We start from the raw sequence: 27,866 nt of genomic DNA on the forward strand, positions 1-27,866 counted from the left end.
TCAGAGTTTTTCATTTGTTTATTTGACAAGCAGCAGTATTTTGTCACCTCATATTTTTTTTTTTTTTTTTTAACATATTGAAGGTAAATACAATTATCAGTATAACGTTTTATTACAATAGTCTTTTTTTTTCCCCTCTCACTTTGATACATTTTTTAAAAAAAAGAACACACTACAACTGCAAACGTGAGAAAAGAAAGCATGGTTGTTTTTCCTTAGACACTTTTTTAAAAACTCCGACACGTCCGTTTGCTCTCTTGGTTATGGTTACATTGTTTAAAAATTGATGTTTTAATCAGTTTGCGCTTGAATGGCTATAAGCATTATTTTCGTTTTTTTCATTGACGCACGGGGGCGTGGCACTGGTGATGTTGTAAACAGCGTAAAATCAGAAAAGGTTTTGGGCTAGAGGGAGTTGGGGGATGTTTATGACTGCCTGGATACATGGAGGCCCTTCTCCCTCCTCCTCCGATGGAGGCGCAGTCCCACTTCATCCCGCAGGGAGACAGCCTGAGCCAGCTGCAGCCAAAAATAAAGACATGGTTTACGTTTTGACCGCCAAGTTTTTTTTCTTTCTTTTACGCCACATAGCTGTACTCGTCTGCAGAGGTCTGGCTTCGCTCTATGTACTGCTTGTCGATAAGCACTTCGATGCACTTCTTTATCATGCTGATACTGGGGTTGAACCGAGCTTTGGACTGGTTGATCACCTTGAAGAAAGAAAATAAAAGAAATGTTGAGGGTTTAATATAAACATGACTTTTTTTTTGTACAACAGTGATCATCAAACAACAGAGAAAAGGTAGAGAAATATTTGTTTAACTCCATCAATTAATCAAGAATCTAGGAATGTGCAAATGAAGATTTGCATACTGGCACATCTGCATACATCACTTTATGAGGTTACAATATTCACCGGTCACATGAAACTTACAACAAACGGGCAAGCGTAAAGATCTGAGTGACTTTGACAAGGGCCAAATTGTGATGGCTAGACGACTGGATCAGAGCATCTCCAAAACAGCAGGTCTTGTGGGGTGTTCCTGGTGTGCAGTGTGATGCTCTGGGTAATGTTCTGCTGGGAAACCTTGGGTCCTGGCATTCATGTGAATGTTACATTGACACATACCACCTACCTAAACATTGCCGCAGACCAAGTACACTCATGTTAACGGTATTCCTTAAAGGCTATGACCTCTTTCAGCAGGGTAGTGTGCCTGGTCACACTGCAAAAACTGTTCAGGAACGGTTTGAGGAACATGACAAAGACTTCAAGGTGTTGACTCGGCCTTCAAATTCCCCAGATCTCGATTCCGATCGAGCGTCTGTGGGATGTACTGAACAAACAAGTCCGATCAACGGAGGCCCAATCTTGCAACTTAGAGGACTTTAAGGATCTGCTGCTTGTCGTGGTGCCAGATACCACGGCACATCTTCAGAGGTCTTCTGGAGTCCATGCCTTGATGGATCTTTGGGACCTACCCAATGTTATGCAGGTGAATTTAATGTTATGGCTGATCAGTGTTTACCACAGTGCTGTCGAATTCTTGATTCTGATTGGCCAGAATGTGTTGGTTGATTTTCTGTAAGAGCAGCTAGGACAGTAGTGCTGGCTGTAATTCCTAATGTTTCTATAGCAGCAGCTCGTGCACAGGGACTCGTTTGGCATAATCCAAGTCTAATAATAAACACGTTCAACAAGATGTGTACATGATACATCTTATACACACAAACCACAAACAAACAAACAAACAAACAAGCAAGCACCCACCCAGAGTCAATTTAACTGACTCACTTCTTGTATTAGTGCGTTGTGTCTCAGAATTTTCCTGGCTTTCATGATCCTCACTATAGCAGCCTGTAAATACATTTTCCTGTCTTCATCCACGGCACTCCTCGTCTGTTCCACCTCCTACACACACACAAACACACACAAATCCAGTCACACAGGTTCCATACGACAGACAGCATGTACTGGATGGATCTTTCAGCGTTGTAAACACAATGCTGTACCTGTGGTGTGTCCCGCTGCATTGAGGTCGTGATCTTAAACTTGGTTCTTTTACTAGTGAAACTCATATTTAACGAAAAAGTCGATTCAGCCTCAATTTCCTCCTGGAAACATGGGAAAGAATGTAGTGTTAGGAAGCACTTTTGAGCCTGATTATCAACAAATGTATTTTTGTTGTAAGAAGTCATACAAGCACTAAAGGACAATGTGACCGATGATTTAAGTACAAGGGTGAGTCAAAAGAAATGCTTAATTTTTGACGTTTTGATTTATTAGTAGCAAACAGGTGTCACGGATCTATATCAGTGCCCGACATAATCTCCATTTCATTCAATGCAAACATGCAACTTTTAAAGTCTTCAACAAAGAATTGAAGAGAAAGCATTTCAGTACTACACACATTTATATAAATACACTATATGGCCAAAGGTTTGTGGACACCTGACCATCACACCCATATGATCTCACTAATGCTCTCGTAGCTGAATGAACACAAATCCCCACAGCCAAAATCTAGTGGAAAGCCTTCCCAGGACAGTGGACGATATTATAACAGCAAAGATGGAATAAATCTGGAATGAGATGTTCAACAAACACATGTGTGTGTGATGGTTCCAGCATGACAGTGCCCCTGTGCACAAAGTGAGCTCCATGAAGGCATGGCTTGCCAAGGTTGGTGTAGTCGACTCGTCGGACCACAAAACACGATTCCACTGTGCTACTGTCCATCTCAGATGAGACCGAGCCCAGAGAAGTCGGCTTCTGGACAGTGTTGATGTATGGCTTCTGCTTTGCATAGTAAAGCCTTAATTTGCATCTGTGGGTTCAGCGGCAAATGGTGTTGAGTGACAAAGGTTTACCAAAGTATTCCCGAGCCCATGTCAGGATCTCCATTACAGACTCATGACGGTTTTTAAGACAGTGACGTCTGAGGGATCGGAGATCACGTGCATTCAGAAGTGGTTTTCGGCCTTGCCCTTTACACACCGAGATTTGAGCGGATTCCTTGAATCTTTTAATTATATTGTGCACTGTAGAAGGTGAAATTCCCAAAATCCTACTGATTTGTCTTTGGGGAATGTTGTTCTCAAAAGTGGTGTATTATTCGTTGACGCATCTGTTGGCAGATTGGCGAGCCTCGACCCGTCCTTGCTCTTGAAAGACTAGGCCTTTTTTTGGAGACTCCTTTTATACTATGATTAAACAATTGCCTCAACTGTTTCACATCACCTTCTTATTTCAACTTGTCCCATCGCTATTAGTCTTAAGTTACTTTTTTGGAACGTGTTGCATGCATCAATTTCAAAATAAACATTTACCTTCAAAAAACTATGCAGCTGATTAGGTAAAACATCAAGTACCTTGTCTTTATAGGTTTTTTTTGTTTGTTTGTTTAAATACAAGTCCAAGTACATTTACAAATCACTCCTCTTTGTTTTTATTAGCATTTTCCCTACTGTCCCAACTTTTTTGGAATTGGGGTTGTAGAAGAACTCTTGTGTCCTGCATAGAGTCCTGACCTCAACCCAGGTCAGGTGGAAATCTAGTGCAAAGCCTTCCTAGCAGAGTAGAGGCTGTTATAGGAGCAAAGTGGGAACAAGTCCATTTTAATGCCCATGGTTGTGGAAAGTGATGTTCATCAAGGCTGTGATTTTCAGGTGTCCACATACAGTATTTCTAGCCATATAGTGTATGATCTGAAAATAACTATTGGAAAAACTGCAATGAAACACAAAATGTTTAAAATAAACAAATAAACAGTAAGCAACTAAGAAAAGTCACAAAGTAGCCGAGTGGCAGTGTAAAAATATCTAAATGTTCTTAACACCATTTTAAAAGGTCCATATATAAAATGACTATAAAAACAGCCGTGTGTCTTTATCTGGTTTGTCATGTGGATTTGAGAGCTCTGTTTTACTACGTGGAAGCTGAATGTATTACCTGATGTAGAGTTAGAAATTTCCGCAAATAAACTCTGATCGCTGCTGTTTAACGTGACTCGCTTCTGAAAGCATGAAGCAGTCTTATGTATGCATGATGTGAACTCATGCGCCACAATCCTACAGTGACAGCTAACCAGTGAAGTGAAATGAATTGTTTGTCTTTGTAACTTTGCTCAATATGAACTACGTCTGAACATCTCTACCAGCTGAAAACATTCACTGGTGTCTAGTTTACACGGTCAACACAACCTACGAGGCTAGAAGAGTGTTTATGTTTCATCTGGATCAGGAGTTTAAGACGCCTCGCTGCGGTCTTACTTTCTGTGAGTCATGGTTGATCATCTTGACGTCCAGCAGGGACTTGATGGTTTTCTGCAGCTCCTTCTCGTTCATCTGCGTGCTCTCCTGCAGCTCTTTATAGCTCACCATCTCGCTGTTGTTGAAGGCCAGCAGCACCGCCATCTGGTAGGTGGTAACCATGGCGACGTAGGGCTTGGACAGGTAGTTCATCTTCACCTCACCTGAAAGATGGGTAGATGGATAGAAAGAGACAGAGAGTGTGAAATGATGGCAGGATTATCAGAATGATATCTGACTACTTATCTGACAGGTCAGTGGGATTTTCCAAAATAAGCACGCACGGCGCTATATAAGAGCGATGACATCACCTTGAGCAGTTCTGTATGTTGCTATCGCTTTATTTATCCACTGCTGCTAATTTTCTGTTTCAATCTTAGACAATGAGTCCATCCATCCATCCATCCATCCATCCATCTTCAACCGCCTACTCCTTTTCAGGGTCGTGGGGAAACCTGGAGCCTATCCCAGGGAGCATTGGGCACAAGGCGGGGTACACCCTGGACAGGGTGCCAGTCCATCGCAGGGCACACAATCACACACACATTCATACACTACGGACACTTTAGACATGCCAATCAACCTACCATGCATGTCTTTGGACTGGGGGACGAAACCAGAGTACCTGGAGGAAACCCCCGCAGCACGGGGAGAACATGCAAACTCCGCACATACAGAGCCGTGGAAATCGAACCCCCGACCCTGGCGGTGTGAGGCGAACGTGCTAACCACTAAGCCACCGTGCACCCCTAGACAATGAGTCAACCAAAAAAAAAAAAAAAAAAAACGGTTCTAGAGAAATGACGTTCCACAGAGATGACAATCTTGCCTTGCATGGCCAATCATGCTCAAACGATAACAAAACTCCCACAGAATGTGTGTGAACATTAAAGGATTAACGAACACGTTAGTCAATTTTGTTCCCCGTGTGTGTGTATACACGCATGCTTTTCTGTCTGTTTCATAAATAGATTTCGTATCGAGAAATATAAATTGTCATAATTTTATATATACAGAACACATTTGATAACTGAAGTAAAAGTACATTTGTAGCGGCATCTTAAAAGAAAAGTATCACGTTTAAGTTAAGGATACTTGCGAACACGGTTTCTATACGACGGAAACTCCGTGGTGGAGTATTTGTTTCTCACTCTTGTAACTACACTTTATGCACTTACAGAATAACTGAAGGTAGTGATTAAATAAGAAGCTTCACAATGAATAAGTAATAATAAACAGTGTTTAAGAGCTTCATCTGTACAGTTGTATAGCTATAAACAGGTTGGTACAGGTGTGTGTGTGTGTGAGAGAGAGAGTGTGTGTGAGTGAGAGAGAGAGAGAGAGAGAGAGAGAGAGAGAGAGAGAGAGCGCTCAGAGTACTAACAGAACGACTGCAGGGTGGGTAACTGACTATCTGAACACAGTGAATGAAGCCGGAGCAGCTAATTGGCTCATTTGACCTGTTTCCTGCTATTCCACAACCACAACAATGTGTTAATTAAACCCAGCACAAAACACTGCCTACATGGCACTCGGAGCCTCAGAGTCTTCACGCACTGCATGCAAACACGGTCGATTAAAAGAAACGGCTGAACTTAAAGCTCTGAATGAGTTCAAGCCTTAATTTGAAGGTGTCACGTTCTAACCCTATCAGTGAGACACATAGCAACATGAAACAATGAAATCAGGATCCTAATGCAAAGCTCTAATGAGAACTATGTCCTCTGTTTGTGTGTGTGTATGCACCGTACCTGTGCAGAGATAGTGTAGCCAGGTGAGCTTCCTCCCACTGAAATTCTGATTATAAAACAGCTCAAACTAGAGGAAGAGAGACATCAGCAATAACATATACGCTCTGTATTAGTGTGTCATATAGAAACAATTGACTTGAAAGTTTTAGTCATTTGGTTATTGTTAGTTAAACTCCAGTAATGTTAAAACCACACGCAATAATTCCTAAATCATTCATTCCCTCCTAAGTGAAATGCCACACAAGTGCACAGTGTCATTACATACATATATACACACACACACAGAAGTGCACAACGGATCTTAATTAGTTCTCTTGTATTTTGTTTTTGTTTGTTTGTTAAGAATTTAATACCATGCCAGCTACCATGGCTATTTTCACGGTAGGAAACAGGTTAAAAAAGTAGCATACGTGGGGTGGTATGCGTGACATATAGTCAACTAGCTTTACAACTTTTGGTGATATACACCATCCGTTTAAAAATATATTTTTTTGTAAATAAAATGTTAGTTTTCTAATGAAAGAAATGAATATGTCGGTATAATTATAATTTTGTCCACAACACTGATTTCAAACATTTAATCAAATAAGCCCCGAGTCCTACACTTCTTGAACCCAGGAAGTGAGGGGAAATAAGTATTCTGACACTTGTTTTTGTTATTTAATATACTTCCAGTAGATACATGTACATCCACTTCAAATTTACAGACAATGTCTTTTGACTTTGTACTTCTAAATATGAACAGAAACACTGGAGTTGAGACGAATGCTATGCAGTTCGTTGCTTACTGCTCTCTGTTTGAGGTTGACCAATTGACTGGGTTTTGTCGAATCATCGGTACCGATAGTTTTTCCCAGTTGTGTCCGCTGCGGGAGCGGTTTAGAAGGGTCCAGTCATTATACATTACGAGAGCAGCCTCTAGAGGCCAAATAAAAACTATCACTGACTAATTTGGTTGTGTTATTTTAAGTGTTTTTTTATTTTTATTTCTTAGTTCACTTTGACAGTCTCTGTTGGGAGTTTGGATGTGCATCCTTTATTTACATTAATATTTATTACTAGTTTTTATATATATATATATATATATATATATATATATATATATATATATATATACACACACACATACATACATATACACATATATATATATATATATATATATATATATATATATATATATATATATATATATATATATATATATATATATATATATATATATATATATATGTATATATATATATATATATATATATATGTGTATATGTATGTATGTGTGTGTGTATATATATATATATATATATATATATATATATATATATATATATATATATATATATATACACACACACATACATACATATACACATATATATATATATATATATATATATATATATATATATATATATATATATATATATATATATATATATATATATATATATATATATATACACATACATACATATATATACATATACATATATATATATATATATATATATATATATATATATATATATATATATATATATATAAAACTTTTATAGACTTATTTAATTTTAAAAAAAGAACGGTACATTTTCATGGTACAGTACGTACTGTTTATTTTTATAATAAAGTGCAGCGGTATTTTACTCTGAATGTTATTGTTGCATTCAGTATAAATTTTAAAAACTATCGGTTGATTAATCGGTTATCAGCAGGTACTGATTCACTAATCGGTCGACCTCTATTCTCTGTGTAACTATTCTTCCTGCTGCCGTCTGGTTGTCCTGCGACTCTTTTTGAGTGACTGCTGGCTTCTCTCTGATCTCGTACCTTCCTTATCAGTCTGAGAGTGTATTGTGAAATCATGTCTGGGGACGATTAGTTGTGGTTCCAGGAACTTTACACCTGTGGATTAATTGTACCGGATGCGTAACGTCTTTAAGGATGTTTAAGGCTCTGTAGGTTTTTCCTATCAAGTGTTGTTTAATCATGTCGTCCCTGAGAACTTCTTCACTTTCACCCTGAATCTACTTGTTGCTTGAAATCTTCCCAACCAACTGCAACGTTTTTTTTATGACAACACCTGGTGCACGAGAACATTTGTTTTGCAGCATTTATATCTACAATGTGATTTATATTGCCTTCCTTCTGATGTCAAGACGACTATGTCGCTGGGACATGGTAACTCACCATTTGTACACTCTTCTCAAGTTCCTGAGGGATGGCAAACGTAGATGAAGGAACCTGGGTGAGAGGCCATGCACCCGCCTGCAATACACACGCATACACACATCTTACTTCACACAATCCTCTCATGTTTCCCACAACAGTGACACTTGAGAGAAATTTGCTGGTTAAGACATGTTTGGGGAAATCGAATGTGAAATCACCGGTTCTTTACGCTCCATGAACAGATTTAAAGTGCTAACATATCAGGCCCGGTGTTTATGTTCCTCCAGCTCTACATATTTGTGTGTGTGGTCGGTCTCTCACGGTCTCACCTGTAACACGTAGATCTGAAAGCTGATGCCCAGATCCACTACGGTCTCCTGGGTTTTAATGAAGTTGTTGAACTTGTTGTTGAGGTCAGCACTGACGCTCATGTCGGTGTACATTCTGTGAAGTTTGCTCGTAAACTCATAGCCACATGCTTGCTGCAAACCACAGAACAGAGAAGGATACAGAAAAAAAAGGAAACAAACAAGAGCATAGTTTGCACACTTTCATCTGATAAAGCCCTGCATTTCTGCAAACTGCTTGGGTGTAATGACAGAGCTTCTGTGTAAAGAGAGGGTGAGGGGGAAGTGTTCATCACAGTTGAGTCACTTTATTGTGTGGACTTTATTTTAGAGTCACTTGAGTGCAGAATTATAGGTCAAAATGAAACACACTTTGGTCTTACCTTTAGTTTGTTAATCATGGCTTCCTCAGAGTCCATGGATAATGAAAGGCCATGTATTAACCTCTTGGCAAGCATTCTGGCATAAAACTAAGAGAGAAGAGAGACGCAAACAGTGCTAAAGTGAAGCAAATGCTTTCTAACTTATATTCTAACACTATATAAAGGTTAAAGGGGAGTTAAAAGGGTTTGAGAATCCCTGATTTACACTAATAGACAACGTTATTTCCAAACACACAAGAACAGGGCTAGGCGATAAAACGATCTCGATATTTATCGCGATGAAGAAAGAAAAAAAATCCATGTTATCGATGATGGGTTTTTGAGTAATTATCGATATTTAGCCTACATTATACCTTTAGATGAACACCAGCGGAACCTTTCTTCTGTGCCATCATACGGCAGACGGACTGCTTTTACGGTTGCAGTGCCTCCTCGTTTATTACGGCTGCGTCCGAAATCGCATACTACGGCAGTACGTAATTGACATTCAAAAAGTACGTACTATTCAACGTGTGTATTATGACTACAATCCCAGATATACTACATCCGCCATGTTAGTACAGTCATGTGACCTTCGACGTCATCATAAACACAAAAAATCTTATACAAATCTTTCCTGCTGAGATTACCTTTTGAAAGACATCTTTGTCATCTATGTACTTAAAGACAGTGATGAAGCTGGTAAGTTTATCCTCCACCTCGTTCTCGGTCATCCCCTTTGCTGATTTCTTCAGCAGATTGTCACAGTACTTAGCAAGCTGTAATGCACGGCACAAGAGAACAGGCATATGAAATCCACATTGTGATTAGTGTCACTGTGCAGAGAAAGTGTCTGTTTTAACAGATCATCATACGCAGCATTATTCTGAGAGGAAAGGTTATAAAAGATAATACAATAAAGATAATAAAATAAAATGAAAAAACAAAAACAAAACAACAACAACAACAAAAAAAAACAACTCACCAGTTCAGGCGCTTTACAAATGGATTTGGGCTCTCTGTAGTTTACTACTGACGTCAAAGCCTGAAAAATGTCAAGATATAAATAATAAATAAGTTTATCATTTAAAGAGGGTTATGAAGCGTACTCATAGTACTTTTGAAATCTCTAGACACCATTAAAGTTCAATGTTATTAAAAAAACAAAAACAAAATACCACTTCGAATATCATTTAAGGCCAAATTTGCAGTTATATAATAGGCTAAAACGTTATTTGAAGTTCTTTAGGGAGGTTACTGCTGGACACATGCATGACCAACAACTAACCATCTAAAACTCTAAGACTATGTAAATGAAAGTAAATTAAAGACAATTTAATACTTTGATTTAATGTAATTTCAGACAATTTAAGACATTTTACAGAGCTGCCGACACTCTGTTAATGTTCTTCATGTCTGCTACTGAGGTCAATTAATTTAATATTCTAATAATAAGATTGTCTGCTACTTATTATTATTATTATTATTATTATTATAATAATAGTTTATAGACAATTACATACAATTATAGACCATACAATTATAGACCATACAATTGACTAAATCCCATTTTCCTGACACTCTGATGCCACCTACTGGTTTAAAATCATGACTTGTATAAATTGTATAGAAAAAAAAAACCCACAACAATGATACCTGGGAATATTCTTTTATTCTATATATACACCAGAGAGCGAGTCAAATGATATCCTTAAAAGCGGCCTAGGAGTTTAAGGACACTTGTTATGCGCTGGAGCATTTCCACTGAATGAATGGAAATTATGTCGAAAAAAATGTATACACTGTTGTGACATGTATTCGCAATAAAGGTTGCAAAAAAATAAAAATAAATAAATATTTCATTTGACTCGGCCTCACACATTTATCGTGTTTGATTCTGTGGATATGAATCCATATTACGTGCAATCCTGAACATGCTAGTCTGCAAGCTAACGCTGTACTACGGCCCCGTACAAGATCTTTCATAAATACTTCTGATTTCTCTTCGTGTACGTTTAATAAAAATCTTCGTTAAAAGAAGGTTGTGTACCTTGTCAAGCGCACTCATGAAGTGCTGATCGCCGTTGAGCACTGTGTTAATCAACTGGACAAATTTACTATGAACCTCCAACACGGACTCCACAAACTGAGTTGGCATCTGCAGCGAGAACAGGAGAACTTCTTAAGCGTGTGGTAACAGAAAACCAAAAACAGGCATATAATCCTTTTCTTTATTCGTAAGAATTAAAAGATTATCCCAAGTCTATTTACTGGAATAATTGTGGGAATTAGTGACGGCATTGTAACGCTGCGGAAGAGAGGGCAGGTTTCACCCGCGTCCGTCGTCTCCTTCCAGTGAATCAGATCATCACAATCAAGCAAGGACACGGGGTTTACAGCTGTATTCAGTCATCCGATCGGCACAAATACACCGCCCCGTATATGCAGCCCAAAACAACATTCGCATGCGTCCATTCACACACACAGACAAACAGACTCACGTTTTCCTGAGAGAGGTTACTGGTGGCTCGGAGCCCCTCATCACGAATGTGCAACTGCAGCTCCTGGATCATGTGAGGTAAGCCACTGGCGACCGCCCGCAACAATGTGTACATATTCGCCATGTCTGAAAAGGAGTCAGCACAAGCCACATCAATTCTCCACGTCAGTCAGTGAGACAGGGGTTTGGGCTCCTGCATGTCAGACTGCTCAGAGTAACAGCAGTTTACAAATCAAGGATAGATGTCACAGGTATTTAACCAGACACTGAATCGTTACGGTTTGACTTCAGACATGGTGGGAGACAGAGTTTCATAACCTGGCTAGTTTGAGGAGAGATAGATAATGAATATAATGATAAACTCTGCACTCAGAACACTGACTTCGGCAGTACTTAGAGTGAATGAAGAGCAACAGTATTAGTACAGTACAGAATTATTAGCAGAAAAGGGAGATACCAACAAACAAACTGAAAATTGATATATAAAATATTAATTACATATGAAAATTGAATGACACATTCAATTTTCTTATGTAATTAATATGAATGATTTTGACAGAGAACCACACATACACTATAGTCCCTGACCATCTCTCTCCGTTTCCTCAAAGCTAACCAGCTGTTGCTACCAACACATTACAGCCAGGATCTATTTTTAAGAGGCTGGCCCGACTCAGAATAACATGTAATGTCATTACTGCATTCCAAAAATGACTTGTACCCAGAATACTCGTCCGTTTCACATGAAGTACTGCTAATAAATACTGATAGTGTTTCTTTTGAAGATGATTCCTGATTTGTTTTGTGCTTTACTTCGCTGGAGTAGATGCGAAAGATTCGCTGGAAAGATTTAGGGTTAGTAGACGAATCACAAAACAGTCCAATATTGGAGCTTGTGTTTGAAATACACTACATGACCAAAAGTTTGTGGACACCCGACCATCACACCCATATCTGCTTGGTGAGCATCCCATCCCAGATTTATTCCCTCTTTGCTGCTATAATAACCTCCACTCTTCTGGGAAGGCTTTCCAGTAGGTTTTGGAGCATGGCTGTGGGGATCATTGTGTGAACATTCAGCTACAAGAACATTAATGAGATCAGGCACTGCTGTTGGGTGAGGAGGTCTGGGGTGCAGTCGGTGTTCCAGTTCATCTCAAAGGTGTTCAGTGGAGTTGAGGTCAGGGCTCTGTGCAGGACACTCGAGTTCTTCCAGTCCAACCTTGATAAACCATGTCTTCATGGAGCTGGCTTTGTGCACAAGGGCATCGTCATGCTGGATCAGGTTCGGGCCTCTTAGCTCCAAGTGAAGGGAAATAACGCAACAGTATATAAAGCCATTCTATACAGCTTTGTGTTAACAGTTTGGGAAAGAACCACATATGGATATCATGGTCAGGTGTCCACAAACTTTTGGATATATACCGTAGCTCCATTTGGACGACATTTTAAAAAAATTAACAAACTTCTTTCTTTGAATTTTTTTTATTTTACATTTGACCAGGAATGCATTTCCTTTCAATAAATAAGTCTCTCATACTTAAAGATATTTTTTGAAACCCAGGGTCTCATGATGGACAGGTTCTTTCACATCCTGCATCATCAGTATTTACTGATGCAATTCTTTTGGACCTAGAATGAAACATTACTACAAGCTAAATACTAGTGGATGTGGCTGTGACAATTAAACAGTACAGACCATCTCTCTTTTCTTGTCTGACGATGTTCTGGCACTCTCCATGCAGGAACTGCAGGTGGTCAGCCACCATCCTCTGCTGGCATTCGTGGATCACTTTGGCATAGGAGCTTGGATGCAGGTACTTCCGACATCGCACCTCTTCGTCTTTCAAACGCCCCAAAACCTTTAGGCAAAAATACACAGACAAGAACAATTAAACAGACAGGATTATAAATAGTAAATCAATCAAACAGTGTCTTGAGCAGGCAAATAAGTCAACCTGGCTGAAATTTCCACTAAAGCTTGTAGGGTTTTAGTAAAAAAAAAAAAAAAAAGAAACCAGAGGCTTCCTCATTATAATGACTAAGTCTAATAACAATATTCATTAAAACACAACAAGTGTAACCACCAGGGTTTTCCCAGGCCGCTACACATTTAGCACATGCCTTGGTGAACAATCCAGAGCACCTACGTCTTGTGACGTTATGATTGAAAGAGATGCTAGTGGAAATGCTAATTAATACAACCCCAATTCTGAAAAAGTTGTACTTTGACTTGTATTTAAACAAAAAATAAACCTCAAAGACAAGATATTTGACGTTTTACCTAGTCAACTGCATAGTTTTGTTTGAAGATAAACGTTTATTTTGAAATTGATGGATGCGACACGTTCCAAAAAAGTTGGGACAGGGGCACTTTAGGACTAATAGCGATGCGACAAGTTGAAATAAGGCGGTGATGTGAAACAGGTGAGGCAATCGTCTAATCATAGTATATAAGGAGCCTCCATAAAAGGCCTAGTCCTTCAAGAACAAGGACGGGTTGAGGCTCGCCAAACTGCCAACAGATGCATCCGCGAATAATCAACACTTTGAGAACAACAAATCAGTAGGATTTTGCCTTCTACAGTACACAATATAATGAAAAGATTCAAGGAATCCTGTCAAATCTCAATGCGTAATGGGCAAGGCCGAAAACCACTTCTGAATGCATGTGATCTGTCAGACGTCACGGTCTTAAAAACCATCATGAATCTGTAATGGATATCCTGACATGGGCTCGGGAATACTTTGGTAAACCTTTTCAAGGCTTTTTTATATAGTACAGGGTGAATTGAATTTTCAAATGACTCTTTTGTTTGTTTGTTTTTGCATTTTCCATACTGTCCCAACTTTTTTGGAATTGAGGTTGCATTATTATTGCACTTAGAAAGAGCAAAAACTGTGAAAACAATGCAAAAAAACAACAAGAGCATAAACTAGGATGTATCTTTAACAGTTAAAAACAAAACATGGCAAACAAAGTGAGAGGTGGACAATACTTCATTACTACACTTAAGTATTATTTTGGTGTACTTGAGTAATATTAAAATTTAATACTTGTATTCTCAGTTACATTTCCAAAAAGAAAAACTTGAAGATGAGAGCACCTGGTCCTACTTCAGTAAAATGTTTCAAAGTGCCAGAGTACACAAAGTCTCGTATAAAATGAGGCTTCTCCTTTTGGCTCTACCTGATTTGAAAAAGCATGTGAAAAGCGTGTGAAACTTTGTCAATTGGCTAATGCTAACTGGCTGTTATTTTGACTAAAGCTAGGTGTTTACATTGCTAATGCCAGGTTAGACTATCATTGACTAAAATGGATATAAAAAGTCTACACACCTCAGTAAAAATGGCAGGTTTTAGTGATGGAAAAAAAAATGAAACCAAGTTAAACCATAGCAGAACCCTTTTCACCTTTATTGTGAAATCAAGTGACAAAAACAAACAGAAATCTTTTATGGGGAAAAAGAAAAACAAAAAACTTCCAATACCCAGCTTGCATAAGTGTGCACAACCTTTTAGAATTGGGAAAATGGCAGTGTTCAAAATACACCTGCCATCAATTAATGTGACTGATTGATTACCCCCAAATAAAGTACAACTGTTCCTGTAGGATTTTCCTGACATCATCTTGGTTCCATCGAAATGGAAACGCCTTGGGCTGCAATGAGCTTACAAAGCAGGTATGGGATTTCATTGTTGAAACATATCATTTCAAGGCGGTGAATATACCATCCAATCTCTTGGTGAGGTCATATAAATCACATGGGTTTTTATTCCACTCCTATGCAGATGACACTCAACTCATGCTCTCCTTCCCCTCCCTCAGACACTCATGTTTAGCATATCTGGCAGACATCTCATTGTGGATGGGAGCTCATCATCTGAAACGTAATCCCAGCTAAACTGAACTGCTGTTCATCCCAGGTGATTCCTTCCCATACCAGGATCTCTCTGGACAACTCTCAGATCTCACCTTCGGTCATTGCACACAACCCTGTGGTAACCACGGTCAATCAACTGTCCTTTTCCTCTCACACTGCTAATCTGACACGCTCGTATCGATTTCTCCTTTACAACCTCAGAAGGATTCGTCTAACCCATTTCTATACACACAAGCCACTCAGGTGCTTGTTCAGTCCCTTGTCATTCCGAGACTGGACTACTGCACCTCTGCAAATGATCCAGAATGCAGCTGCACATCTTCAACCTTCCCAAGTTCTTCCACACCACCTCATTGCTACACTCACTGTACCGGCTTCCTGTAGCTGCCCGCATAAGATTTAAAACACTGATGCTTGCCTACAAAACCGAAAACGGACCAGCACCCACCTACCTTAAAGCACCTGTCACACCCTGCACTGCACCATGCTCCCTCTGATTGTGTAGCACTGCTCAACAGGTCCTACCATCTCTCAGGGTACAAGGAAGGCATGCATCAAAACTCTTCTCTGTTATGACACCTAGGTGGTGGAATGAACTCCTCCCTAGATGTGCTTTTCTTGCTATATCACTTCCACAACAGAATTTTTAGGCTGATAGTATTCTTAGTCCTGATCTAGTGAATCAGTATCAGGATGTAATTATTGATAAGAGACTTCAAAGCACTTCTGTAAGTCACTCTGGATAAGAGCGTTTGCCAAATGCCATAAACGTAAATGTACCACACAACACTGTAAAGACAATAACCAACAAGTGGAGTAAACGTGGCACAACAGTGGCTTTACTAAGAACAGGAAGTCCCTCTAAAATTGATGAGAAGACCAGGAGAAAACTCATCAGGGAGGCTGCCAAGAGGCCTACAGCAACATTAAAAGAATTGCAGCAATTTCTGGCAAGTCCTGGTTGCTCCCTACATGTTATGGTCTGATGAGGCCAAAGTTGAACTTTTTGGCCATAATACCAAAAGATATGTTTGGCGCAAAACGAAAAACACAGCACATCACCATCAGAAGCAAATAGAACACCATCCTCACGGCAAAGCATGGTGGTGGCTGCATCACGCTCTGAAGCTGCATTTCTCCAGCTGGAACTGGTGCTTTAAGCAGGGTGGAGGGAATAATGAACAGCTCTAAATACCAGTCAGTATTGGCTCAAAACCTTAAGGCTTCTGGTAAAACACTTAAAATGAAGAGGAATTTCACCTTTCAGCATGACAACGACCCAAAGCAAACCTCCAGATCAACAAATAATGAGGCTTCACCAAAACAAGATCAAGGTTTGGGAATGGCCCAACCAAAGTCCAGATCTAAATCCAACTGAAAATCTGTGCGGGGAGCTGAAGAGAGATGTACACAGGAAATACCCAACCAATTTGACCGTGTTAGAATTCTTTTGCAAGGAAGAATGACAAAATATTACTAAGCCAAGTTGTGCCAAACTCGCATGAAAAATAAAAAATGTAAAATAACCCGGTTGCATAAGTGTGCACACCCCTAAACTAACACTTAGCTGAAGCACCTTTACATTTTATTACAGCATTCAATCATTTTGCATAAGTATTAGTTTAGGGATGTGCACACTTATGCAACCGGGTTATTCTACATTTTTTATTTTTCATTTCCCCCCCAAAAATGATTCGTATTGTTTTTCACTTTAATTTATAGGTTGCAACTTGACTGCAATAAAAGGTAGAAAAGGTTCTGACATGTTCTATCTTGGTTTGATTTTTTTTTTTTAACATCATAAAACCCTGCCATTTTAACAGCAGTGTTTAGACCTCTTATATCCACTGTAAAGGTCCAATTCTAGCTAATGGTAAACATGTGCACACTTAGACAGTATGATGGTTTCAAGCAAAAGTTACACAGTGTATTTTGGCTGGACACTTTCACTTTTATTTTTACTTTTCCACTTAAGTATAATTTCTCAGTATTTTGTCCACCCCTGGGCAGGAAGGTACGGGTCATTGTGTTACCTTTTCCATGTACTGAGAGCAGTTGGACTCCTGCAGTAGGTTGGAAGCTTCTTGTTTGTAATACTCTCCTGTTTTTGTCAGGAACGGCCCTTCAAAAATCTCGTGATAAAACTAAAACACAGGGAATGGTTCTCATGTGGGTCACGTGTGCAGATACTTTCAGTTTTGTCTTATTTGGAATGCTATACAGTGTAAAAGCAAGCTATTTCAGATTCGTTAGTCTTTTATAGCACGTGAGTGCACAGTTCATAAACTGTAAACATATCCAAATATCACAGAAACATGTAGTCCTGTATGAAACCTCACCAGCACACAATGCTCTAACTATACAAGCGTTATTTCACAGGAACTCACCTTTAGAGGAAACTTTTTCTTGTATTGTTCAACATGAACAAAGGAGTTGATAACCCCGTGGATTACTTTCTGATTCGGATTCTCCCCACACCGATCACTAGGAACATTTTAACTCAGTATTACAAAAATACTCCTCGCTCAGACTGAAACTAAATCAGTGCATAATAGAGAAGCAGTTCATCAAGATGAGACGGACAATATTAGCTCATAAACGAAACACAAAAGGAGTAAAAGGCGATATCGACTCTGTCTGATGCTTTAACCTACTTTTTGATTTCTTTCAGAAGCATTCGGATCAACACGGCTTGAAGAGGCTCAATCATCAGTTTCCTCCACATATCAAGTGCAAGCTGGAAATGTCAAACACAATCGTCATAATTTTCAATAAAAATAATAATAATCATTTGGGGTCCAAGAATGGATTTACACCTTTGATTATCTGGATAGAAAATATAAACACAGAAACGTCTATAACAATGCACTCGAGATGCTTAAAAAAAAAAAAAAAAAACCACACTGCAGGATATCCGAGATGCCTTAGATACTTGTGGAAGAAATTAAACACTTGGGAGATGTGCTGTTTTAGGAAAATAATCAACAACAGGGTGGTGCGAGAGGCGTTTCCAAGGTTGATTATTATCTAGTTCTCCTAACAGTGGCCATGAAGGGATGCACATGGTCAACAACAATACTCAACTACACTGTGGCATTAAAGCATTGATTGATTGGTATTAACGGGTCCAAAGTGTGCCAAGAAATCATTCCCCACACCATTACACCACCTCCGCCAGCCTGGACTGTTGACACAAGGCAGGTTGGGTCCATGGATTCATGATGTTGGTGCCAAATTCTGACTCTACCATCTGTGTGCCTCAGCAGAAATCAGGATTCATCAGACCAGGCTATGTTTTTCTAGTCTTCATGTGTCCGGTTTTGCTGAGCCTGTGCTCACTGCATCCTCAGCTTTCTGTTCTTTGCTGACAGAAGTGGAACCCCACATGGTCTTCTGTTGTTGTAGCTCATCCACCTCAAGGTTCGACGTGTTGTGCGTTCTGAGATGCTTTTCTGCTCACCACAATTGTACAGAGTGGTTAACTGAGTTAGTGTAACCTTTCGGTCAGCTCGAACCAGTCTGTCCACTCTCCGTTGAACTCTCTCTAATCAACAAGGTGCTCACCGGATGTTTTTTCTTTATTGGGTAAAAATCCCAGGAGATCAGCCCGCACGGCACCAACGATCACATCGTGATTAAAACCACAGAGATCACAGTTTTCCCCCCATTCTGATGGCCGATCTGAAAATTACCTGAAGCTGCCCGCCCGTATCTGCACAATTTTATGTAGTGCACTGCTGCCACATGATTGATGATTGGCTGATTAGATAACTGCATGAACGAGGACCTGTTCCTAATAAAGTGTTCGATGAGTGTATTTATTTGGATATATAATAATTAAACATGTACGTTTCCACAATCTGCTCCCACCTAACATCACCTACTTCTTGCACCCTAATTGATTTGTAGACTGCAAATAAAAATACATCTGCCACCAGGCGTAGTGCTTTATTTAAACCGTATAAAACCGTAGGTGTGTGCTTTTAATCATGGCTGAAGTGAACACCTTCCTCTTAGGAAATAAATAAATAAATAAATAAATAAAACGAGCAAATCTGGGATTTCCAATTCAAACATTTTTTGCACAGAATAGAAAAACAAGGAACAAGACAGGAAGATGATTGTCAAACGTTAAGAGCTGATTTGCATGGTATGCATAATATAGCAATCAGATTTCAGAAATCGAACAAAACACAAACAAACGCGGTTAAAAATCGAACCCAGATACCAGACACGTGACCTTGTTGTGTCTATGCCAAGTCTAAATTCCTGAAAACAACCGAATCGAGTCATTTGGCACCGAACAACGTGTAATCTGGAACTCTACGTCACTTCTGCATTCTTCAAACGAGTCGAACGTAACAGCTTTACCAGAGCACAGTAGTTTGTCTTTGGGCGCATGAGTGTTTCTGTACCTCTCCGATCTCCATCAGTGGTTCGTTCATATCGACTCCTCCGTAGCCGTATTGCAGATCTGCTTCGGTCAGTTTGTTCTTCTTTATAAACTGTGTGTTGAGGTACCTAACAGGAAAAAAATGAATAAATAAAAAATCACTACATGAACAGCAGCAAACGAACACAAACCGCACCACATCCCACAACATCTGGGTCAAACGGCGATGATGGAAGAAAACAATTCCAGAGAAACGATGAGTCACTTACAAGCAATATTTTGAGAAGACATTTCGCTCCGTGCGAGTCACAGTGCCTGAACTCACTGGTCAGTGAAGTGACCTTAATACAACTTTTTGCCCAAAATTTCATTAACACAGTTTCCCTCTTGTCCAAAATGTGTTTACTTTCAGTGATTAAAAAGGGTTCATTGCTATGCCAGCTAACCATGGCTATTTTCCTGATGAGGATGGTTAAAATGAAAGAGAAGATCAAAAAGACAGAAAGAAAGACAGAACGAGAGAAAGAAAGACAAAGAAATCGACAGAAAGAAAGACAGAACGACAGAAAGAAAGACAGACAGAAAGAGAGACAGAGAGAAAGAAAGAAGCAAAGGAACATTTACAGACGACATTTTTTAAAAGTTTATCTTTGATTTAAAAAAAAAAAAAAAATCTAAAACTAAATCTGTCCTCACTTCATTAATAAGCTTTTAATATGAATCAACTGAATATATTAAATAATAATAATAAAAAGAAATCCTAGAGGAGTCGGAAGGAGTCAGAAGGGGCATAAAGGAGGATCTTCACCCGTTGGAGTGGCCTATTTGGCAGCGGGTGTAGATGATACGGTCCGAGCGATTATCCGAGTAGAATCAATGTTTTCTACCAACAACAGAAATCGCTGGAAGACTGAAGGAAAGAAGCCTATGTTTCCATGGCAACTACTCAACCAATAAAACGACCCAGTGTTAAGCCTTTAATTAAACGTAAAGACGTTACAAATGAAGCGAACTGTACATCGTTTAACGCTTCGGTTTACAGTAAGCTATGCTCTAGAAAAGAAAAGCTTTCTCTCTACGCACCGATATAAGCAGTCCATGTAGTCAGCACCCTTACTGTACTCCTCCCAGTATCTATGATACATCAGCAGCACTTTCTCCTCAGACTCCAGCACTTTCTGCAAACACAGACAAGGACGTCTCGTCGGTGGTGGAGTAGTGACAAGTAAATGATGAGTAAACGAGCAGGAGATAAAACGTTATTACTACAGGCACACGCGATGAAGTCTAACGTTAGTCCTTACCTTATATAGTTGACGGACATGACTTTCTAGAAACACTTTAGTCTCCGTGTATAGCCGTTCACCCAGGGGTTCTGGGTATGCGACACACAACGCGTAAATATCACTGAGACCTGCGGTTAAAGAAACTTTACAGGATCACAGTCAGAATCTAGAACATTTCGAAGGATTTGCGTTATTTGCTCCTAAGATCTTTAACCGCGCAGTAAAATCCCCCAGCGTGAAATTAACTCGCTTTACATGTGTGTTCAGAATAAGAGTTAAAGGACCACTCCAAGCTTTTCTATGCTCTGGCTACCACATCTGTGTAATAACCACAGACAATTCTGATGTTTGCCCGTTCCACTTACCAGTCCCTCCAGGATTTCACGCAAAATCAAGCAAACGCCACAATATTCAGAGGAGCTTGCGATTTTTCACGATTACCGCGGGTTCAAGCCGAGACGTGTGATGTTCAGCCAAAGCCCTCTTAAATCCATGTGCATTGAACATGAGTGCAGTTAAAAGTTCTCGTTTATGGACAAACGTCACTGCGACACAATTTTGTGCAATTGTAATTTCGCCAATTCAAGCAGTTTTCTGCAAAAAAACACAATCACACACAAAAAAAATATCTATAAAAACCTGTACAGACTGACTTATAACAGGAGTCTAAGGGCAGATAATTGGGGCAGTTGTACTACATTTATGAATGAGATGTTTTTTTGGAGGAGACTGGGTAATTCTTAGTTAAGATACAGTGAGGGGAAAAAATCCCATAGAAAATCTGTGGAGGGAGCTGAAGGTTCGAGTTGCCAAACGTCAGCCTCGAAACCTTAATGACTTGGAGAAGATCTGCAAAGAGGAGTGGGACAAAATCCCTCCTGAGATGTGTGCAAACCTGGTGGCCAACTACAAGAAATGTCTGACCTCTGTGATTGCCAACAAGGGTTTTGCACCAAGTACTAAGTCATGTTTTGCAGAGGGGTCAAATACTTATTTCCCTCATTAAAATGCAAATCAATTTATAACATTTTTGACATGCGTTTTTCTGGATTTTCTTGTTGTTATTCTGTCTCTCACTGTTCAAATAAATCTACCATTAAAATTATAGACCGATCATTTCTTTGTCAGTGGGCAAATGTACAAAATCAGCAGGGGATCAAATACTTTTTTCCCCTCACTGTATTAGAAAATGAAGCTCTAAATACTTAGAATTTGTCCCTTTCAGTGACTGCATTTTTCAAAAAGCTTTATTCTTTTCCTGATCGTGCACAGATACTACAAAAACATTCTGGGTAAGTAACTGGAATGATTTTTGACTGTGTTCTTCCTGGGCAGCCAATCGGCATGGCAGGTAGTGCTGCTGCCTCTGCGTTCGATCCTGAGCTCGGGTTACTGTGTGTGTGGAGTTTTGTGGAAAGTTACTTCCAGGTGTGTGTGGGTTTCCCAGATGGATGAATGAATGAATGTATGAATGAATGAATGAATGTATTGCTTTGGTGTTTAAATGTACATTCGAAACTTATACTAACTGTAATGGTTGTATTTTTACATTTGCACTACATACACTACCGGTCAAAAGTTTAGACACACTCATTCTTTATTTATCCCCCCCCCACATTTTAGATTAATAAAGTCATCAAAACTCTGGATTAACACAAATGGAACTGTGGGAATTATGTTGTGATTAAAAAAAAATCCAAAATAAATCATAATAATTTAACATTTTAGCATCTTCAAAATAGATGCCCTTTTTACATAGATTTTCCAGAAACGTATTCTCAGCATTTTCGCGACAGATTTGTTGAGGAATTTCCCTGATATGCTTTTTAAACAGTATTAAAGGAGTTCACACCTATGCTGGACTCTTATCGGCTGCTTTTCGGAATATTTCACTCAGTGTCGTCCATTAAAAAAAAAATTTTGGTAAATAAAATGTTAGTTTTCTAATGAATGAAATGAATATGTCGGCACAATTATATTTTGTCTACAACACCGATTTCAAACATTTAAATCATACACCTTCAAATCAAAAGGCTTTTAACATCATAAGAAACATTTCAGTTGAGTGTCCACAAACTTTTGACCGGTAGAGTACTTGTTTGTAACTTAATAAACTGCCATTAGCCTTCAATTATCAGCACAAGGGAAACATGCCAAAATTATTCTGTCGGTAGAGATAAAAAAGTAAACTTTGTAAAGTAGACTCTCTAAGCTCCTAAAGCATTTATCACACCAAACCGAGCGTAGCCTGTCCCCAAGCTCCTCTGTGAAAGGATACGAGAAGCGGTCATTCCACGTAGCTCTCTCTACGTAATCCAGCATCACCACCGCCTTGATGGTGGTGAGCAGCTTGTTCCAGGTCTCATCAAAATCCACCACCCGTGGCTTTAAGGACATCGTGCAGCTCCCACTGCAAACTGCTGGAACAGCAAAGGAAGAGGTCATAAAATGCAAACCATCGATCATCCAATATACAACGGCGATACAAACACTAACTTCGGGAGTGGTGGTGATAATTTCTTACAAAACAACCACTAACTACATGACGAATGATCACACGGTGAAGGACACGGAGTGAGTTTCCAGAACTGGGGACATTATTACCATGGAGATATCAAAGATTAAAACATCTAAATAGAGACTAAACACGATGCCACTCAGTTTAAAGTTCCCATGAAATGGCAGGAGAGCGGTGATTTGATTCCCTGTGTTGGTGTATTTCCTTTTGAAACAGGAAGTCAGAATGACAGCGTGATTTACACACGATACGTAAACGCCACACATCACCGCCAACTCTTTAAATATGGAGAAGAGAGATGATGTTAACGAGAGGCTTTATTTATGTCCGAGGAGGAGGATTCCTCACCGCCACACCGATTTAATTCAACGAGAAACTGGAAACGAAGGCACCGTGTGATTTTGGAGTCGCCGTACACGCGTGAGGTCGAATGTCAGTGGCACAGATGGTGACGGAGAGCTTCAGGGTCGTCAGCGGAAACCATCCGAATTACCCTGGAGGTGCGTTCACACATGCAACCATTTTATCGCTGCACTATGAAGTCGCCAGTAGGTGTTTATACTACTGGTTGCCATAGTAACATTGATCAGTGGGTGGCGCAACTAGCGTTGCAACAAACCAGTTTCTTGCTGCTAAAACAAAACCTTCTGGAGGGAGAGCGTTCGTATAAAAAATACACCTTTGTCAATACGAGTCGCTGTGGCTTTAGTGTTGGAGAAACCCTGAAGACATGTAAAGATGGACTCTGGACGTTCCGGCATCGAACATCTCCAAGTTAGGGGGAAAAAGGGGTCCGTCATGTCAACTCCACCTCACACAATTCTACACTCGTGAACATAAAGAATGATTTGTTTCTTCACCGAATAATGGTCGGAAAAGGAAATGGCTGTGTCCCAAACCGCATACTTACCTACTATATAGTCGGTGAAAAGCAGTACACCAGAGGTGTAGTAGCGATGTCCGAATTCTCAGTATGCGAGAAACAGTAGGCAAGATATACCCGGATGGTGTACTGCTTCCCGGCGAGATTTTGCAGTATGCAACCGATGCACACTACACGAGTCAAACAATCCCATAATGCAACGGGACTGGTGCAGATGAGCTCAGAAAAATAAATAAATAAATAAACGCAGAAGACAGCGTCGGCTCTTTTTAAACAGGACTTGTTTAACAAAACCCGAATAAACTGTTAACTTGTTTAAGATTTTTGTGTTTATGATGATGTCAAAGGTCACATGACAATGCTAACATGGTGGATGTAGTGTGTCCAGAATTGTAGTCATAACACACACACACACACACACACACACACACACAGACACACAGAGACTAGTACGTACTGTCACGGTATATGATTTCGGACACAGCCCATGTGTGAAGACGCACCGCTGAACCATGTGAAGGAGCGGATACTGTAGATCAAGCCCCTCCCTCCAGGGGCAGGGCAGAATAGGGGAGGCGGAACATACAGCTCTAGAGAGCGTTTAATTGGACGAAAACAAGACTAGTACATGATGAATCACGTAAAAACGTTAATCATTTTCCTGTAATTGAGCTATAAAATGAAAAGCAAATATCTCCAAAACTACACGTGTTGCTGTATTTAGACCATGTATAGTCCATGATATTGGTCTTGAGAGCTGTGAAATGTTATTTTCTGATGCATGTAAAGGATAAGGATTTATCAGAAAACCTGACTGAAGTGAAATACAGCTCAAAGCAAAGTGTGTTAACGCTTGCACCAGGCACAAATATACAGTAATGAGAGAGTTATTATTATAATCATCAGTGGTGAAAATTATTTTGTGACTCTTTACGACACCAGGCGCATATTTACGTTACGCTATAACTCAACTAGCGAACCAACTGTACACAGGCCCGGCTAGTTAGCTACACGGCTTAGCTTTAACGGTTCTGCCGTTCAGTTTTGGTTTGAAAATGATCGACTTAACATAGCAAGCAGAGCACTTTGAATGTTTCTTGAAAATAAAGTTGAAGGCCCGCACTCTGCTGCTTCAGTCCAGCCCGTGGACTCGGAGCCGTGTTGCTGAGTAACTACACAACTTAGCCGAGCTTTTAGCTACATCCAGCCGAGCGCCTGGAACCAGCTCCCCTTTCAGCCGCTATTTTATCACATTAAACATTTCTAACACCGTGACACAGACGCACACCACTAAGAGGGACGGTTACTGTAAATAAATGTCCTGTTACCTTGACCAATGTCAGTGTGTTGAATAAAACTTCCCCCGTCTGTCAAAAAAAAACACCTTCGATAGCTTTCACTTAAACCTCTGCCATCGTCCAGTCTCGAGGAACAAACTACTGCTTCGGTTAGAGGGGTTTCAGAGATAAAAAGAGAAATAATATACAACATTAAATCACATGTAAGGTTTTCGAAAGGATACAGACTGTATTTTAAAAAAGTAGAAATGTATAAAATGTAATCTGTAATTGAAAATGTTATATTGTCCAAACGAACGTTTTAAAAACTCACCTATTCAGTGATGGTTTCGTCTAGAAGTACGGTAAGCAAGTCAGGACAAGGACGCTCGAAGATCGAAAGCCTTGACACTGAATAATGACGTAATCAATGCGTTGCGATGGAAGTGAAAAAACGTTAATCTTTTTTTTTTGTTTGTTTGTTTGTTTGTTCATAAAAATGAAAAATTATAAATTTTTCGTTCAAATATTTGTTAATTAACATTAAAGACTCGGTACAGAATGAGAATTATGCCCTATAATTTGCAAGTTAATTTACAAGAGATCTTATATATATATATATGAAGTTTTGTTTTTGTATACAAAGCTTTAAATATGAATTCAGTTCTAAAATGATCAGAAATCCAATACTTGGTGGCTACGCTGCTTTTCAAATACAGTGAATCAGATTCAGATTCAAAATTTATACATTAAAACATCCGAACACTTCAGAAAAAGCAAGCAAAGACAGATTTGATTAATTATATTTCAGTATTTATTTCCATTATTTTATACCCATGGTGGATTGGGATGTGATTCACTGAATTTTAAATAGACTATATGGCCAAATGTCTGTGAACACCTGACCCCATCCATCCATCCATCCATCCATCCATCTGCTGTACCACTTATCCAACAGGGTCGCGGGGAACCTGGAGCCTATCCGAGGGAGCATGGGGTACAAGGAGGGGTACACCCTGGATGGGGTGCCGATCCATCGCAGGTCACACTCACATGCACATTCACACACCCATTCATACAGTACTGACACTTTGGACATGCCAATCAGCCTACCATGCATGTCTTTGGACTTGGGGAGGAAACTGGAGTATCTGGAGGAAACCCCACATGCACAGGGAGAAGAACATGAGCTCCGCACACACAGGGAAGCAGCAGGATTCGAACACCCCAACCCTGGAGGTGTGAGGTGAACGTGCTAACCACTAAGCTCCACTCTTCTGGGAAGGCTTTACACTAGAGCACACAATAAGGGTGCTGTATCATGGCTAAACCTGTGCTCTGACCCCAGCTTCCTAACAAGCTGGACTTTGTGGAGAACAAGAAAAAAATGACTATACAGTAATGTATACGTGAAAAATAAAGGGTCTTATTCTATTCTACTACACAATAAACTGAATAAAGATTTATTCATTGCTAACTAATTGTATCCTTTATAGATAATTATAGATGTTGCCCAAAAGCTAATGAGAACATGATACTGCATGACCCACAACAGGCTTCTGCGAGACCCCGTGTTCGTCACTTGGATATGGTTACAAAGGGGATTTCAGCTGTAATTCAGTGTCTGCTGCGGCTGATGTGAATGTAACTAACGCTAATGATTTTGCTGATGGGATGCTCTGGGCATTACAGAAATTTCAAGACAGGATGATGAAATTCTTCATGACAATTAAAAAAAAAAATACCTGAATCGCCTTCACATTTAGTGCTCCTTTACTCCCCGGCAGATATGAAGATCTACTGTATACTACTTTGGAAGGCATTATACTTGACTGTAAGAAACTGTTCACTGCAAATGCTTCCAAAGGAAACAGCAAGCTGTTCAGTCAAGTCTTATCAACACGTAGAAGTGCCATGTGCTCCAGAGAGTGACAAGGCCACTTCAAGGACATTGAGATACCTCCTCTTTTTCAGCGTTCCAATGTTTCTGAGACCTTAAATGTAAGGTGTTTTTATATTTTACTGACAATTGCGCTGACACGATGAACCAATGACATTTATTTTCTTTCTGATGCCTGTTGTATGCTATTAATTGAAACTCTCTTTACTGCTAAATGTCATGAAATCACAGATCACTTGTATACAAATGCAGATTTGTGTATTTGTGTATACTCACAAGTCCCCG

The 27,866-nt window shown here is 39.6% G+C and overlaps 1 protein-coding gene across 5 annotated transcripts; it reads right to left on the reverse strand.

The window, feature by feature from the left end:
- cul2 (cullin 2) lies at nucleotides 1-26,063 on the reverse strand. Of its 5 annotated transcripts, none has more exons than XM_017479992.3 (22): nucleotides 26,016-26,063; nucleotides 25,733-25,846; nucleotides 23,282-23,420; nucleotides 21,022-21,124; nucleotides 20,801-20,895; nucleotides 19,740-19,845; nucleotides 17,979-18,061; nucleotides 17,712-17,808; nucleotides 17,358-17,468; nucleotides 13,140-13,302; nucleotides 11,442-11,566; nucleotides 10,991-11,098; nucleotides 9,926-9,985; nucleotides 9,591-9,719; nucleotides 8,962-9,048; nucleotides 8,561-8,713; nucleotides 8,250-8,327; nucleotides 6,063-6,129; nucleotides 4,273-4,475; nucleotides 2,014-2,115; nucleotides 1,796-1,912; nucleotides 1-710 (listed from the first exon to the last, which is right to left on the reverse strand). In XM_017479992.3, the coding sequence occupies exons 3-22, from the start codon at nucleotides 23,398-23,400 to the stop codon at nucleotides 579-581; spliced, it is 2,238 nt and encodes a 745-aa protein (XP_017335481.1). In that variant the 5' UTR covers nucleotides 23,401-23,420; nucleotides 25,733-25,846; nucleotides 26,016-26,063; the 3' UTR covers nucleotides 1-578. The 5 variants fall into 5 exon arrangements, with proteins under 5 accessions (XP_017335481.1, XP_017335461.1, XP_047014247.1 ...); XM_017479972.3 differs by having other exon boundaries at nucleotides 23,282-23,423; XM_047158291.2 differs by having other exon boundaries at nucleotides 25,733-25,843; nucleotides 26,016-26,032.
- Nucleotides 26,064-27,866: the final 1,803 nt, after the last annotated feature.

This window comes from Ictalurus punctatus, chromosome 1 (assembly GCF_001660625.3).
Source record: "Ictalurus punctatus breed USDA103 chromosome 1, Coco_2.0, whole genome shotgun sequence".
Classification (NCBI taxonomy): Eukaryota; Metazoa; Chordata; class Actinopteri; order Siluriformes; family Ictaluridae; genus Ictalurus; species Ictalurus punctatus.